This window comes from Macaca thibetana, chromosome 9 (assembly GCF_024542745.1).
Source record: "Macaca thibetana thibetana isolate TM-01 chromosome 9, ASM2454274v1, whole genome shotgun sequence".
In the NCBI taxonomy this organism is placed as follows: Eukaryota; Metazoa; Chordata; class Mammalia; order Primates; family Cercopithecidae; genus Macaca; species Macaca thibetana.
Genome location: NC_065586.1, coordinates 15701743 through 15719409, shown reverse-complemented (window position 1 = coordinate 15719409; position 17667 = coordinate 15701743). Strand labels below are relative to the sequence as shown.

The following is a 17667-nucleotide window of genomic DNA, read 5'->3' as shown; positions in this document are numbered from 1 at the left end:
AAAGAGAATTAAGTAATTTTTGCTACTGACCAGACTAAGGAAGAGAAAGAATAAAAAGTTGTGTTTTTTTTTTCCCAAATTCTTACGTAGCTATATGTCATCTACCTAATTTTCCTTGTTTTATCAGATAGAAAACGTACCTTGAATCATAAAGTTAGTACATTTGATTCAGGTTGTTTTTCTTGAAGTAGCTGAAAGATTGGACTGAAGTATTCACTCTACTTTGGCCTAGTTACAGTTATAATACAGGATGGCCCATAAAATAACTGGGCCATCCTAAGGATTAAATGAATTAAATGTAATATGACCCTGCCTTCATTTGCTTCATCATAACCTCCTGGCCTTACTCAGACTCATTAAAATGCCATATCCTTTGTACAGTATGCTATACAAGAATGATAGCCACGGGCCCACAAAAGCATCTCACAAGGCCAATACTACATGTCAGGTAGCAGGACTGTGAGGCAGCCTGACCCAGGTGTTTCCCAGAGAGACGGCTATGTCAGCACAGATGCAGCTTTCATAAACCTTAAAAATAGTTGACCCTCACAAGAATAGCTTCAGCTCCTTTTGTGAAAGGCACACCTGGTAACTGACCCAGACCGAAGCAGCAAACTCAAAGGAGAGAAGTTGCCCCTGAGGAAGGTGGTTGACTAGAATCACCTGAAATGTCCAAACATAACACTTTACATGTTGTGTAGTAAGGTAGATTTAACTCGTCCTTTATAGTTTGAGATAGTATAGAAAATAAAACTTTTCTGAAAACTATTTCCATTTTTAAACCAATTAAACTGCAGTCCGCTTTTTTCTGCCTTCTTTCTAGTCACACATAACACCACCTGTCACCAGTCTTGGTACACCTACATCGTAAGGGCTGGTACGCAGTTTAGGCTGCTGCGGACCAATACAGTATATATCACTCACTGTCATTCATGACACATTAGCTCTTTGAGAATTAATGTAGCTCTTTAACCTTCAAATTACATTGTCTATGAATTTTAAGCTTCTATTAGTTCTTAAAAGTAAGCTTTTTAAGAGATGTTTTCTATTATCTGATGTTCCACTGCCTTTTGACCGTGTTTCTTTTTCTGCTTGGGCTTAAAATAAACATTTTGTTAGTTAAATGCCTTATTTGATTGTTAAATTCAGGCATACCTATGAAGCAAAGAGAATTTGCCTTTGGGAAGTTACAAGCTTGAGTTTATAAGCCTTGGTTTTTAAATTACTTTACCTAATAAGGAACAATATTCCAAAGTCGTCACAATTTAAATTTTAAATAGTAACAGATTACTCTAGTTTAAAAATAACCAAGTTTTGGCAAATTAGATGTCATTCCTGTGTATTTGTCATTAAGGTTCTAAAAAGAACAGCTCTTAGTATTTTTGGCAGTTGAATGTGTTGTAGTACCAGTAATTTAATCATGAAAGAAAAGCAGCTTTTTTTTCCTCTGGTATCCACTGTTTTTCTTTTTTCTCCCCATAGTATAAATCTCATGAAGAATAAATTAGATCCAGAAGGATTAGGAATCATATTATTGGGCCCATTTCTTCAAGAATTTTTTCCTGATCAGGTAACATAGTTGAGGAAATATATTTACTGTTACTCTGTTGGGATGATTACCTGTGATTGTTTGCAGCATTTTCTCTTTCTGTACAATGTCCTAATGCGCAGATATGAGACTGAGAAAGCACTGTTACATGGAAACCTTCCCAGACAGAGGGAATGTGTGTTCGAATACAGTAACGCAGTGCCTTGATGGGTAGGGTAGCAGAAGATGATGCAGACACCAGTCTATACACGTAATGATATGGAGAGAACAGTTCGGAAGTTTGTGGAGTAAAAAGAGAAAGATTATCTTTCTCCACTCCCACCCCCACTTTTCTTCTCTTGGGAAACTGTTAAATACTGTGAGAGAAGGTCAAGGTGGCTGTGGGTAGTAGAAGCCCCTCCCTAATGAAGCTAAGCTCCAGGAGAATTTCAGTTGCGTGGAAGAAAACCTAAGTGGGTCTGTGCTGTTTCCCATTGGAACATATCTTCCACTGGGCTTCGATAGGAGTTCAGTTACCTGGAATTGCAGAGGCATCTGTGCCAACGTTAATGTTTTTGGGTTATATCTGTATCACTGGCAAGCCAGTTCTATATCCAACACCTGTCTTTGTTCTCTAAGTGAAGCATTTTACCACTAAATCAAATTACTTAAGTAGATAATATACATCATGGTCATTTTATCAGATACCAGTGTAGTTTGCACTGAAGTTCATTGTTGGAACAGACATTCCAATTTCTATTTTACCGCTATTAGAGAGATTGACAAATAGAAATTTAAAAGCTAGAGGGAAAATTACTAGAATTCAAGATGTAATTGTTAAGAAAGACTGTTAAATTCTAGATAAAATTGTTAAAGAGGTAAGATTCAAAAAGTAACTGAGGATATCACAGTGTAGACTACTGGACTTTTTAAAACTTTGGCAAAGTCTTCATGAAAAATTAGATTGTATTTTCCGACATTAGACCCTTCAGTGTGATAGCCTCTTTGTTGACATTCTGACTACTAGATTTTTTTTTTTTATTGGAATCTGATGTTCTAGATATCTGGATAAATAATAAATTATAGCATTTTAAACTTTGATACAGTATTAATTTTAATTATATTTCAAAGCTATGGGAACATTTGATAGAAATATTCTTAGTTATACATACAGTAAAAATACAATATTCCTGTTTTTTATTTGGGGAAGATTTTGAAGTGAAAAATGTAAAGTGAGACAGTTGTAGTAATTTTTTAGGTAATAAGAGGGTTCCAGTCCCTTCTCCTTCGCCTGTAACAGACATTTCCATTTGGTTGTACTGTTTGTTCCCTCTGTGTTCCTCTCTGTTTGCTTGTTGCCTATTCTGAAGACACTCTCCACCTGAGCCTGGTTTGTCTCATTGCCTCTGTATAGTTCATGCTGTTTCCCTCCTCAGAGCATGTGATCCTGCTCCTGATTACCTTTAGAGCAGTGAGTTCTCAGTGTGATCTCCAAGAGCTTGTTAGAAATGCAGATTCTCAGGTTTCTCCCTGAAGCAGAGACTTTAAGGGTGGGTGCAGCAGTGTGGTCTAACAAGCCCTGCAGGTGATCTGGAGGCCCAAGTTACAGAACAGCTGCTTTAGAGGAAGACCTGTCACAGTACCACCTATTCCCATCCTGTAGTAGCTCAGACGCCCTCTGTGTCATAGATCTTTTTCGATCATGCCCTACATACCACTGATGTCCCCTTTCTCCTGTAGCCACAAAATGCATAGTGACTCAGCACTCCTTTTGGCAATTAATCACATACTGTCTTGTCCCTAACAGATGAATATAGTGATCATTCAGTAAACTGTTTGTTTATTTAAGATGGAGTCTCGCTCCGTCAAGCAGGCTGGAGTGCAGTGGCACGATGTCAGCTCACTGCAGCCTCCGCCTCCCTGGTCCAAGCAATTCTCCTGCCTCAGCCTCCTGCATAGCTGGGACTACACACGGTGGCCTGCCACCATGCCTGGCTAATTTTTGTATCTTTAGTAGAGATGGAGTTTCACCTTGTTGGTCAGGCTGGTCTCAAACTCCTGACCTCAGGTGTTCCACCCACCCGGGCCTTCCAAAGTGCTGGGATTACAGGCATGAGCCACTGCACCTGGCCCAGTAAACGTTTATTTAATCAACCACAAATAAATGAAGTTGTGAAACTGGAGTGACAAGGACAGCCAGGAAAATATTTAACTTCAGTAATCTTTACAATGCTTCAAGTAGGTCCTACGGAAGAACATTTCTTTGCTATGAGGTAGAGGCTGACGCAGGAGAAAAAAATTGGAATATTTATAAGCTTTTCAAGGTCATTCGTTTAAATAAGAATAGCAGTAGCAGCTCCCATTTCCCAAGCACGGCACTGTGTGCCTTCTAAACTCCATACTATTATTTTCCCCATTTTGACAATGGGGAAATTGAGCATTAGAGAACTTAAGACAATTGTTGAAGGTCTTACACTAGGTATTTTAGTAGCTGATTCAGGAATCTGAATCATAGTCTGTCGAACCACAGAGTCTACGCACTTTGCCACTGGGCTACACTACCTTTTGTTGGTATTTCTGTATTTTATGCCAGTTAATTACTGGAAATAGGGAATATAAATTGTATTCGATTACAGGAAAATGGTTATTTTTTAAGTTTAAATAATTTGATAGTCAAGAGTCAAATTATGTAACTAATTGCATTGACTCATGTAATTAAGGAAAGGATCAAATTGATTTTTCTATTTTCTGTAAGTCATTTTGAGTGGGATACAAAAAAAATTTAAGAGTTTAGGCTCTGGTTGGGAATGTAAGACATAAAAAGTTAAACAGTCTTTCAAAATAACAGTAGACGAGATGATACAAGGTAGTACTATATGATTCATTCTCAAATTATTTAGACAATTGTTATGATAAAGGTTAAGTTCCAGTGTAGTAAAAAACCAACTAGTGTGTTCAGGAAACACTTCACAGAAAAAGTAAGATTTAAACCAGGTCTGGAAAAAGGAAGGAGAGGAGGGCATTTTAGAGAAGAGTAAAAAAAAATTCATGAATGTGCAAAAGGCCAACAAAAGATCTTTTCATAGGGAAATGAGTCATGCTTGTCCAAAACAGAATTCAGAAAGGTAATTAGAGATAAGACTAAAAAGGTAGATAAAGCCCTGTACGATTTTAAGACTCATGATTGCAGGTCACAGAACCCCAGCCTAAACTGGCATAAGTGAGGGGGAAAATACACGACGGGAAAGGAGTAGCTCAGGTGAATTGAAGAAGCACTGGGAAGGTGCTCCTGGAGTCCTTGAACAGCACTGGGAGCGTCTCCACCTCCCATCCCCTCTTCTTAAGTGGCTACATTCTCACAGCCTAGCTTTCTGTAGGAGCTGAAGCTCCAGTTGCCAGCAGCTGTCTTCCCTTAATTCCAGTTGGAAAAATTCTGAGGGCCACATGCCTGCTTGTATCCATCGGATATGGCCAGGAAGCCAAGGGGGATCTATCCAGCAGAGGCCCTGAGGAGAATCCCTGGGAGCTAGGCCCATAATGGCCTTGAACGCCAAGTTAGGAGGGTTGAACATGGTCTTTAGCTAATTGAAAAGCAAGGTTAAGATAGTGGGAATAACATGACCCATTTTTCTATAAGCTTACTCTGTTAGTGATATAATGTCCTTTATTGAATATTACTGAAGTTGCCTTAAGCATTAAAGTATGCTTTCATTTCTCACAGTGCTCTTTTCACTAATTAATGGTTGACAATATTCAAATATTGGATATTTTTTGGAAAAGAAACCACTAATTCAATATTGTGGGCCAAATTTGAAGTATTGGTACATACTGGAAGTGTATTTAGTCTGAGTAAAAGTGATGCTACTGCTTTTCTCAATTCATTGAGAGGAACAAATTATTTACATAGAAAGATAAATTTTAGGAAATATTTTTGTTTCAGAAGCTTGTCTTTTGAAAAACAGTTATAGTGATACATGCATAATTAAAAACATTAAGTTAGTGTGGAAGAGCTTATAATGGAAATCAACCTTCCCTCCTTTCCAGCATCATCTTCAGAGGCAACACTTTCAGCTTCAGGGCTTTCTGGTAGTTATAACTCCATAAACCTAAGTTCCTTCTTTTGTCAAATGAGTCCCCAATCAAAGGACAAGGATTTGAGAAACATGTGTTTTACTTTCAGTTGATTAGAAATTGCCTGATATAAATATAATTTAAAGTTTTAATAGTCCTTTATTTATAATAGGGCTCCAGTGGTCCAGAATCTTTTACTGTCTACCACTACAATGGATTGAAGCAGTCAAATTATAATGAAAAGGTATGATAATTCACGTAGTCGTCGGTCTTCAACTGGGTTGATGAAATAAGTATGTGAGTATATAACAACATTCGATTCCCATACAATTGCTACCTGAGATTATTCCAAGAGTCTCTTTACTATGATGACACATTTTAGAATTGGTCATCTTTCGATTTGACCAGTAGATGTTAGTCTACATTGGAGATTGACATTGGACTTCAGAGCAGTAGCTTCACCGTGACTAAATACACCCCCATACAGATCGTTACCCTTTGGCAATGTAGCATGTTTCTAAATAACATTGTAGTTAGTCCAGTGAAAGTTGTTACTGATCCATTTAAAGGAAGAAAGAGGTAACAGTGAGATTTTTTGTTGGAAAAAAATATTTTTAAATAAACAACCTTCGTAGCCAGCATTTATTGAGCATTTACCCGAAATTGTGTTAAGTACTTTGCTTAAGTTTCACACCACCACACCACCTTATGAAGTAAGTGTTGTCTGTATATCCCCATTTCACAGGTCAAGCAGCCAGGAAATGACAGAGCTGGGAGTGAAACTTAGTCCAACTCAGAGCCCCTGCTCCTACTCACGATGCTTCACAGCTTTCCTTTGCTAACCACTGACAAAGCACATAGGTGATTCACTGCCAGCTGTACTCAACCTGGCTTAACGCTAGAGTTCGGTTGCATCAATTACCCCTTTTTGAGTGTCTATTATCTTTGCATTTATTCAAGTATCAGTTACAGTAGATACTAATTATAGTATATATATTAGTTACACCCAATTTTAAAGGAATAAGGTCTAACATTCCTTTTTAATTTGATCTGCCCATGCTGACTTCATGTATCTAAATTGTGGAAGGTTACAGAAAACAGATAGTGTAAATTAAGTACATAATTTTAATTAGACCAAATCTAAAAGACTAAAATTTACTGTTATCTTTATAACAAAATATAAATTAGATAATTTTATCAGGTCCAAAGAGAGAGAGATATATATATATATGCAAAGAATGTACATTGTCAAGAAAATTTGGATGCTGTTTTCTAATGTGCGAATGAGTGCTTCATCTAGAGTTTGATGTTTGCACAGCTTTGTAATAGGAGGTACATTATAATCACTAATTGTTCACCTATACAATCCCTACCAGATGTATCTCAAATATTATCCATATTTTACAGATGAGGCATCTGAGACAGGGAGATTAAGTGACTCACCCAGAGTCACACAGCATGTCATTGGCAGAGCAGGGATTGGAACTGAGTTCCTGATTCCCAATCCTGTCCTTGGTCTGCTTGGCCACTCTACCTGTATATAGTGTAAGTTTTCAAATCATGCTTGGGACAAGCTTCTGACACACTAACAAAAAGATGAGAAAACAAATAGGATGAACTGTTAGAATGACGGTAATATACAACAGCTATAAAGCAAAGTATGGAAGTCATTAAGTCACAGAAGTATGTTTTGAAGTTATTCAAGAGCTAAAATTAAAGCTGCATAGCAAGGTTCTATTTAAAAAGGTAACAGACAAAAGGAGAATGCTGGCAAAGTGAGGTGGAGTCTGAGCCAGCAGGCATCCGAGCCTGATTGAGGCCGTGGAGGTGGGTCATGGTACCTTGCCCAAGCACTTCTGCTCTAATGACATGAGCACATGAAGTTCTTTGTGACAAACAGAGCCGGTTGTATTTAACTTAATAACTTGAATTATATTGGTGTATAACTTTTCAGAAAAGGCCGTTTTGCTTTGGGGACTGAAAAGCCAGAGTTGTAGTTTCAATGTCAATTTATTTCATCAACACTAGAAACTAATATATTAAATAAAGATGCCAGAAAAATGTATTTCACATTACAATATAGCTTTAGCGCTTTCTTAGGAATGAGTAGATTCATGACACAAGATTATCTGATCTAGTAATATATTCTGTTCCTATATTTAATGTGTTTTAGAGGCAACTACCATTTAAGGATAATAAAGTTTCTTTTGGCTTCTTAAATAGCTTATGGGCTTTTATTTTGGAAGAACATAATTACACTGTGTATCAGCCAGTGAATGTGTAAAAATAAGTTTACATACTTGGGAAGAAGACTATCTATGTCTGTTTCTTTTAAATTACACAGCATCAGAATTTGTCTTGGTGCAAAAAGAAATTAACCACCGAGGAGTGCATTAATGTCCACAGTGAGCCCTTGGTAATGACTTATGTCCAAAATACTTTTTAAATATGTTTCATTGTAAATTAATCAGAATAAAATTATTCTTGGTATTCACCTGCCAGTCAGTATGTATTTATGTGATCATTGCCACTGCATATACAGTATCTGGTTAGTTTGATCTTCAACCTCTATTTTACTTTTCTTTCTGTCCTGACATCTTTTTAAATTTTTTCTCCATGATTTTTCATGCTGTACAGAATGCACTCATGGAATTGCATTTCAGGAATATTTAATACCATAATAGCAAATTTTGTTGACATTCAAATTGTTTTCAGCTCTAGAAATTCAATACTTAAATTAGAAGGAGAAACATGTTCCTCAGAACATAATAGCTATATTCCTTTTATAGCTCTCCATTTCATGAGGCAGTATGAGCATCTGAGAACCTCAGTATAAAAGCAGTAGGACCTGTATAAATTATATGTAAATATGATAATTAAACATTTCTTTCCGATGGTATAGATCTATTGAAGAATGTTTTTTTCTTAGAAACAGTCTGTGTTTTATGATTCACACGATCTTGAATTTTTAAAAATCACCTGGCCAGCTAGCAATTAAATATCATTTACAAATTTACTTTGACACAAATCAGTAAGCAGATATTCCTGCTCATTTCTAACAAAATAAAATTACTTGTAAAGTTTCATCTGCAACAATATGTAATACCTTATTTGCTAGTCTCTAAAAATTGTTTTCATTCCACGTAAGAATTTGCTAAGACTGTTGATTGACCTTGGTGGCTTTATTTTATTCAACAGGTCATGTATGTAGAAGGGACTGCAGTTGTAATGGGTTTTGAAGATCCCATGCTACAGACAGACGACACTCCTATTAAACGCTGTCTCCAAACCAAATGGCCGTACATTGAGTTACTCTGGACCACAGATCGCTCTCCTTCACTAAATTAATTTGCCTACGTATTTATAAGGAGGATCTTAATAACAGATGTTGAAAGAGGGGGTCAAGACTGGCAATTGGCTGGATTAAGCTAAACACTGGTATCATTGATTAACTGTAAATAACAATTAAAACACATTTTTAGTGTTTGATATGTTTAAATTATTTGTCCTAAAGCTTTATGTTAAAGATTAGCCTATTTTAACCCTTTGTGTGAAATTTACTAGCAAAATTAAGCTTTAATCAAAGTTCATCACTTTTGCATTCAGATATTTGGTCATTTACTTACCAGATTACAAACGCAATACTATAGCATTTGTATATTGAGTATCAGAGTTACTCTTTATAAACTTCTACTTTTGGGTTTTATTTCATTGAGGCACATTTTTTATTGTTTGAAGGATTCCAGCTTGTCATATATCAGCCTCTACACTGAAATGCAGAAGAGTTCATTTTTCTAAGATCTGGTTTTCATTAGAAATATTGACAAATAACAAATTGTCAGTTTGGATCCTTTGACAAATTAACTCTGGCATGTTCACAAAAAGTAGAAACTCTCAGAGACCATTACCATTTATTCACAGATGTATAGGGGATGTATTCTAAAAACTGATAGAATCTGATAGTCAACACTGTTAACTTTTACTGTATAATTGCCAAATACACTTTTCCAAATTCATCCCAACAGCCCTGTAAGCCAGCTTTCGTCTATATTTATAAACACGATAAATGCATGAGAACATCTGTTATTACGTTAGTATATTGTGTTATTTATTATGATCCTAGTTGATGGCCTAAATAAACACCTTTTTCTTTAACTGTACCCTTGCATTTTTTACCTTTGTGGCTCACAACAAGTACGTACTTCTAAATGTTTCTACCCAGCAACCTTGAGAGCACAGAGTACTACAAATGGCTAATGAAGTCATACAGGACCTCGAATAAGAGACCAGGCCTTATGCTAACCTAAGAGCTTTGCTAACTCAGCCAGCCAGAAGCACGAGAACCCACATGGCAGCTGTCTAGACCAGTGAGCAAAGATGCAGAGATTTGCTGTATTCCAATAGGTTTATGGCCCAGCAATTTGAAATCACAATAGCCATTAATACTTTTTTTCCTCCACTTGTAAAGCAGATAATTATATGTAGTATCCTCTTACACATTTCAGAACTGAACATCACCTTCAATAGTATAGTTCCTGTGTGAATTTCTGTTTGGGTTTTGTTTTCTTTCATACACAATTACAATATAATTAAGCGTAGGTAAAGGCATGAGATTTTGTGTATAACTTTTGGTGACATTCTGTTCGGGAGTGTGATACTACCTACTAAACTTACAGCTTTCAAATGTCAATATTTTGGTCTAGGCTACTTCCAAATCTGTATAAAATATGCTAGAATTAGTTTCTCAAAACTCTGGTTTAATAATCCCATATTCCATAAGGATTACACAAAATCATAGATTTTCTCATAAACATCAAGCCTACGAAATAGAATGGTCTTAACATTGTTACTTAACAAACTATCCCAAAACTTTATGGCATAAAACCACCATTTTATTAAATGTACAAATTGTTTGCTCAGGAATCCTAATGGGGCAAAGTGCGGATGCATGGCTTGTCTGCTTCAGTCAGCAGCCAGGGGCTAGAATTATCTGAAGCTGTCTCTACTAATATGGCAGTCATGACTGGACCTTAGCTTGGTATCATTGCTGTAGAACACTACATTAAACAACCACGGGGACATTTCCTTTCCACATGCACTTGGGCTGCTTTCCAAACTAGATTATATGCTGGCAATAAAGTCTAGAAAATCTCAAAAGCTTGGAAATTAAGTGACACACTAATGAATAACCAAAGGGTCAAAGAGAAATTGCAATGGAAATTAGAACATACTCTCTACTGAGTGTTAATGAAAATATGACATAGCAAAAATAAATAGATAGCATTACATACTATATATTAGAAAAGTAAAACGTTTGAAAATTGGGAACCTAAGCTTTTATCTCAATAACAAACCCAAAATAAGATGAAGTAAATCATAAAAGAATATCCATATACAAAAGAATGAATTTGGACCCTTACCTCACACCATTTGCAAAAAGTAACTTAAAATGATTATTTATCTAATTATAAAAGCTGAAACTATAAAATCCCTAGAAGAAAACAAAGGAGCAAATCTTCATGACCTTGGGTTAGGTAGTGGTTTCTTAGATAAGATAAAAAACACAAATGACAACAAAGATAAATTGGACTTAAAAACGTGTGTGTGTCAAAGGACACCCTCAAAGTGACATGACAACCCATAGAATGGGGAAAATATTTGTAAATTATATTAAGAAATTTGAATACAGCATATATAAACTGACAACAAAAAAATACTTTTAAATAGACAAATGATATGAAGAGATATTTCCCCCAAAGAAGATTGGTGCTTAGAGAAATACCAATGAAAACCATGAGATATCACATCATAGTCATTGGGATGACTAAAATAAAAAAAAATCTACAAAAGCAAGTGTTGATGAAGATGGGGAGAAACTGGAACCTTCACACGTTGCTGGCGGGGGTGTAAAATGGTGAAGACATGTCAGATTCAGTTTCGTAGCTGCTCAAAAAAATACAGAGATGGCACATGCCTCACCAATCCCAACTCCTAGATATATAACCAAGACAAATGATGAAAATATATTCACGAAACTTTTTGTGAATGTTCATACCTGTATTATTTGATAATAACCACAAAGTGGAAACAACCTGTTGATCAGCTAATAGATGGATAAACAAATGTAGTATAGATGGTCTCCAACTTACGGTGATTCAACTTAGCAATTTTTCAACTCTTAAAATGGGTTTGTCAGGGTATTAAATGCATTTTTGACTTATGATATTTTTGACTGATTATGGATTTATCAGGACATAACCCCACAGTAAGTCAAAGAGCATCTGTATATATATACAATGGAACCTTATTTGGCATTTAAAAAGAATGAATTACTGACACAGGCTACAACATAGAAGACCCTTAAAAACATGATGCTACGTGGAAGAAGCCAGTCACAAAGGCTGTGTGCCTGATTCCATTTATGTGGAATGTCCAGAATAGGCAAACATAGTGTATTTGCAGCAGCTGGAGGGGGGACAGAGTAGGTTAACAGGATTGAGGAGTGACTGCTAATGTGTATGGAATTTCTTTTTGGGGTGATGCAATGTTCTAAGATTAGATTATGGTGAGAGTTGTGCAGCTCTGAATATACTAAAAACCACTTAATTGTGAGAATAAAAGATAAATGGGGAAACAATAGAAAATAGATACATAATGGAAAAAAAGTCAGCAAATCCAAAACTTAAGTCTCTGAAAAAAATCAATCTAATTGATAAATCTAACAAGGTCAAGAAAAAATGAGAAAGCATTAGCATCAGGAACAAAAAGGGAAACATTAAGTTATCTGGATATTAAAATAATTGGAGGAGATTGTGAGCTATCTTATACCAAATTAAATTTAAAAATTCAGATCAAACAGACAATTTGAAAAAAACAGCAGAAGCAGAACTGACACAAGAAATTCTGTATGTCTTAAAGAAATGTAATCAATAATTTAAAAACTTTCCTCAAAGAAAAATCCCTGGCCTGGATGGCTTCACTAACAAATGCTTTCAAACACTTAAAGAAAAATTAATACCAATTTTAAATGCTCCCAGGAAATAGAAGGAATAACTTCATAATTCCAGTTATGAATCCAGAATGACCCTAATATAATACTAAAACCTGACGAAGACATTAAAAGAAAAATTATAGACAAATATTTCCCATGATCATGGTAACAAAAATCCTATACAAATATGAAACATGAATAAATTATATATACATGTATGTGTGTATACATAATACATCATGATTAAGTGGGGAGTATGGCAGAAGTGATAAGTTGGTTTAATATTAAAAATAAGCATTTTTCACATTAATAGGAGAAAAGTCATGATTCAACAGAAGCAGAAAAAGCATTTGATATATATTTAAAACTTGTTTATGATTTTTTTAATCTCAGTAAACTTAGACTAGAAGGGAGCTTTTTTAATATGATAAAGAGTGTTTAGAAAAAAAAACATTCTTAATGGTAAAATATTAAATGCTTTCTCCCCCAAGTTCAGGATCATGACAACTGTGTCATTTCACCTCTTCTGTACGGCACTGTCCTGTGGAAGTTCTGGCCAGTGCAATTAAAAGAAATAAAATATCAAACAATTAGAAAAATGTTAAGGTGTCATCATTGATAGATAACATGATTAATAGATACACATACACAAATGCTTAGAATTCATAAGTAGATTCAGCCAGTTGCTGGATATAAGGTCAATATACAAAAACTATTTTTATAGACATGAAACAGGCAATGAGAAAAAATTTTAACTTTTTTGTAGCATCAAAAAACCCCACATACCTAGGAATATGAATTCACACAATAGACAATTACATATTACATAACCACTGCCAAGATAAAGATAGATAGGGAATATTTCCTTCCCTCTCCTAGTCAATATCACCTGAAAAAGTAACACTATTCTGACTGCCATTGTCATAGGTCAATGTCACCGGTTCTTGACTTTCATATAATTAGAGTAACACACATACTCTTTTGTATCAGGCTTTATTTATTTATTTATTTATTTATTTATTTTGTGGCTTAAAATTGTATCTCTGAAATTCTCCCACCTTTTGCATGCATCAGATTCATTATTTCTTATTAATATGTAGTTATCCATTGTATGAATTCTTAATACTATTTGGGATATGTTGATGGATATTTATCATTTCCAGTTTGGGGTTATTATGGAGAAAATAGCCCCAAACATTTGTAATATACGACTTTTGGTGAATGTAGCATTCGTTTGTGTTGATTACAAACTCAGGGGTGAAATTGTTGAGTCATAAGGGAGGTATAGCTGTATTCAACTTCAGCTGATATGCCTAAATAAATGTGCCAAAAATATTGCATCAAGTTATGCTCCCATAAGCAATATAAGAGTTCCTGTTTTTCCACATTGTCAGCAACACTTTGTATTATTACTCCTTTTAATTTTAGCTGATTTGGCTGAAGGTGTGGTAACACCTCATTGTAGTTTTAATTTGCATTTCCTTGCTGGATAATTCGAGTCTCTTGCCCATTTTTACATTTGGTTGCCTTTTTCTTTTTGATTGGTAGGAGTTCTTTATATATTCTGAATATAAGTCCTTTGTTTCATATACATAAAATGGAGATATCTTTTTCTGGTCTCTGTATTGCCTTTTTACTCTCTTAATGTTGTATTTTAATGAACAAATTCTCAATAAGGTCCTATTTATCATCCTTTTATGAATAGTATTTTTGTATATCTTTTTAAAGAAATCTGACTACTGCAAAGTCACAAATTATCCTAATTTTTAGAAGCTTATGGTTTTATTTTCACATTAGCTCTATGATCCATTTTAAATTAAATTTCTGTATATGAAATAAGACAAGTCTAAGGCTCATTATTTTCAAATAAACACCGATCAACAATATTTATCAACAAGACTCACCTTCTATTTCATTGTAGTGGAGCCTTTGTTAAAAATCAGGTGTGTTTGCGAGTCTGTTCCTGAACCATTTTGTTCCACTGGTTCATCTCTCCTTGTACACACACCACATATAATTACTGCAACTATACAAAATCTTGAAATCTGACAAACTAATTTCTCCAACTTTGTTTTTCTACTTCAAGATTATCTTGGCTACTTTCAGTCCCTTTCACTGTCTATATAAATTGAAGAATCAGATAATCAAATCCACCAAAACAAAACAAAACAAAAAAACTCTAATGAGATCTAATTAGGATTTCACTGAATTTAAATCTCAATTCGGGAAGAATTGACTCTTTGTGATATTGAGTCTTCCAGTCTATGAGCGTGGTGTATTACTCCATTTATTTACTGCTTTGTCCCTTAGCAATGCTCTCTAGTTTTCAGTGTAGAAAGTTGCACATCATTCACTGAATTTATTCCTAATCAGGGTTTCCACTAAACTGCCACTGAGGGGCCTGTTTCTGATTAGTGAACACCTGAAGTGGGGACCTCAGTGGCAGTCTAGCAAGGAAGAGTGAGGGCATGGATTTAGGGTAATCATGGCTACAGTGAGCCACAATTGCACCACTGCGCTTCAGCCTGGGCAACAGAGCAAGACCCTTCTCAAAAAAAAAAATATATGCAAATTTAAAAGAATTGTGGGGTCAAGAGGTGGTTTCAGGGAGACAACATGTAAAGTGTCGCCTTACACAATCACCGAGAGCAGGTTGCGATAAAGAGATACCTGATGGGCAGGAAGCATAAATCAATGGGGATTGGACAGTCAAAGAAACAGAAAAACACAAAACATAAAAACAAAAAAGGCAAAAAAAAAAAAAAAGTCACACCGTAATAAATGTCAGCATGAGCTCCCCCAGTTTGTCCAGTATTACTTTCTCAGTCTTTAAGTTATAAGTATAGATACCATTTCTCACAGTGCCTTTGAGTCAGTAACTAGGTTTGCTCCGTGGCCTTTCCACAATCCTATAGCATGAGAGTCCCTGTTTTGTAAATGGGGCACCTGAAATGCAGAAAATGAATGCCCATAACCACACAATCAGAACATGGCAGTGCTAAGAAGTGAGGCCAGCTGGACGGCTGCTGTGCTCTGACCCCCTGTGAACCACGGTTTGGTGCCAAGCCATGAGGACAGTCAACATCACCCATACCTTCAACAATCAGGCAATTTTGCAAGGCACAAAGCAATGAAGACCAGACCAGAGGTGAGATTCACATCTCACCACTTCCTTCCTAGTATGAATTTAGGTAATTCACTGAACCTTTCCATAAATAGAAAGGAGTTGAAAATAATATTCATCTTCATTCATTCACAAGAATTAATTGAACACGGCTATAGGTACTAAATAAGATACTAAGCATAAATCATGCTAGCTCATATTAGCTGGTCAACAAATGTTTGTTCTGTCTGCCGGTCTCTTCCTCATGAAGTGGATAGAAAGGGGAAGACATGTTACCACATGTCCCTAGGAGACACTTCCAACTGCGTACAAAATTTACACCAGCTCAATCTATGGAAAATCAGTTTAAATTTAACAGAAGAAAAATACATACGTGGCTCACTGACATGTAACATAGTACTTATCATGTCAGGTTATATAACTTAATTTCCTAAGCATGAAAAAAATCTGCTCTGAAGGAATTTTGATCTGAGTATAAAACCAAAAGTACAAATATTTTTTCACTATATTCTGAACCAGAGTTAATATTAAACATCTATACTGAAGAACACCAACTCATTCTATCAACACATTGCTTATGCACTTATATACGCAGTATTGTTTTCCTCCCTGTCAATTGCACTTCTTGTTCGCACTAGTGTTACATATTAAATCGACTAATTATAAACAAATATTTTGAATCAAAAAGCAAATGTGAGCGATTTCCAGCTGCCTTGTGGAATTAAAACATTTTGTCTATAAATACATCTATACTCATGGTAAAACTTAATAGAAGAAATATGTCCCAGTAAAAATCACACTGCTCTGGAAAAACAAAACAACATAATAGTGTTTATTTTTATTTACTGCAATTCCTATATAGTCTCATTTACTTACTATCACACCTTTTTAATCCACTTATTTTTACAATTTCAAGAAAATTGATACTATCTTTTCCTAGCTGATAGAGTCCTGAAATCCTAATTGAAATGTACAGCATTTCTTTACGAGAGCCTGGGGCTAGAAGTTAGCATAGTAGACGACTCTGAGGTCAGAGTGGATCCCTGACAGACAGAGGTCCTAGCCACGCAGCCTTGGACAAGTAAGTTCCAAAATAAAATATTCAAGCTCTCCAACAATCCAACATTTTAGGGAATGGGGCAATGAGGGGAACAGTTTCCAGCATTTTTTTTTTTTTTTTTTTTTTTTTTTGAGACGGAGTTTCGCTCTTGCTGCCCAGACTGGAGTGCAATGGCGCAATCTCGGCTCACTGCAACCTCCACTTCCCGGGTTTAAGCGATTCTCCTGCCTCAGCCTCCCGAGTATCTGGGATTACAGGCACGCACCACCACGCCTCGCTAATTTTGTATTTTTAGTAGAGATGGGGTTTCTCCATGTTGGTCAGGCTGGTCTCGAACTCCTGACCTCAGGTGATCCACCCTTCTTGGCCTCCCAAAGTGTTGGGATCACAGGTGTGAGCCACCACACCCAGCCTCTAGCATATTTCTAAAAATGGGTTTGTGGTCTCACAACGTTAACAAGCACTGCAATAAGTTTGGAGCCTTTCAGATACAGCAACCAGATCTTTTTATATCTGTAGTTCTAGTAACACTTTATGAAACAAAATTGGGACTCAATAGTGGTGTGTTGAATGGTTATTTAATATTAACACTCACTTGCTATCCATTATAATCTTCGTTCACTGAAGGAAATTTTCAGGAACTGATTTTTCTATCAAACTCGGGATATGAGTTTTCTTATCCTGGGTAAGTGTAACAGCTGGAATAACCTCGGATAGGAGAAGACATGGAATGAAAGTAACATACTAAGACACAACTGACTCCAGCTCCCATATACCCAAAAATGACAATATTGGGTGATTCAAATGAATCTTCATTGGTGAGATTCTCAGGTTCGTTGCAAGATTGGTCAAACCTCTGGCAATGAGATAGGAAAGACTGCTTTAGGTGAAAG

At 35.8% G+C, this 17667-nt stretch overlaps 1 protein-coding gene across 6 annotated transcripts in view; it reads left to right on the top strand.

The window, feature by feature from the left end:
• The window catches only part of MINDY3 (MINDY lysine 48 deubiquitinase 3), an 81921-nt gene extending 72167 nt beyond the window's left edge, over positions 1–9754 (top strand). For 3 of the 6 annotated variants that reach the window (XM_050805599.1, XM_050805597.1, XM_050805602.1), the window contains 3 exons: positions 1483–1570; positions 5772–5843; positions 8798–9754. In XM_050805599.1, the coding sequence (XP_050661556.1) occupies positions 1483–1570; positions 5772–5843; positions 8798–8947 (310 nt within the window). In that variant the 3' untranslated portion in view covers positions 8948–9754. Of the gene's footprint in view, positions 1–1482; positions 1571–5771; positions 5844–8797 lie in introns of those variants that run through there. The other 3 variants (XM_050805598.1, XM_050805601.1, XM_050805600.1) reach the window with 3 other exon arrangements.
• The last annotated feature ends 7913 nt before the right edge of the window (positions 9755–17667 follow it).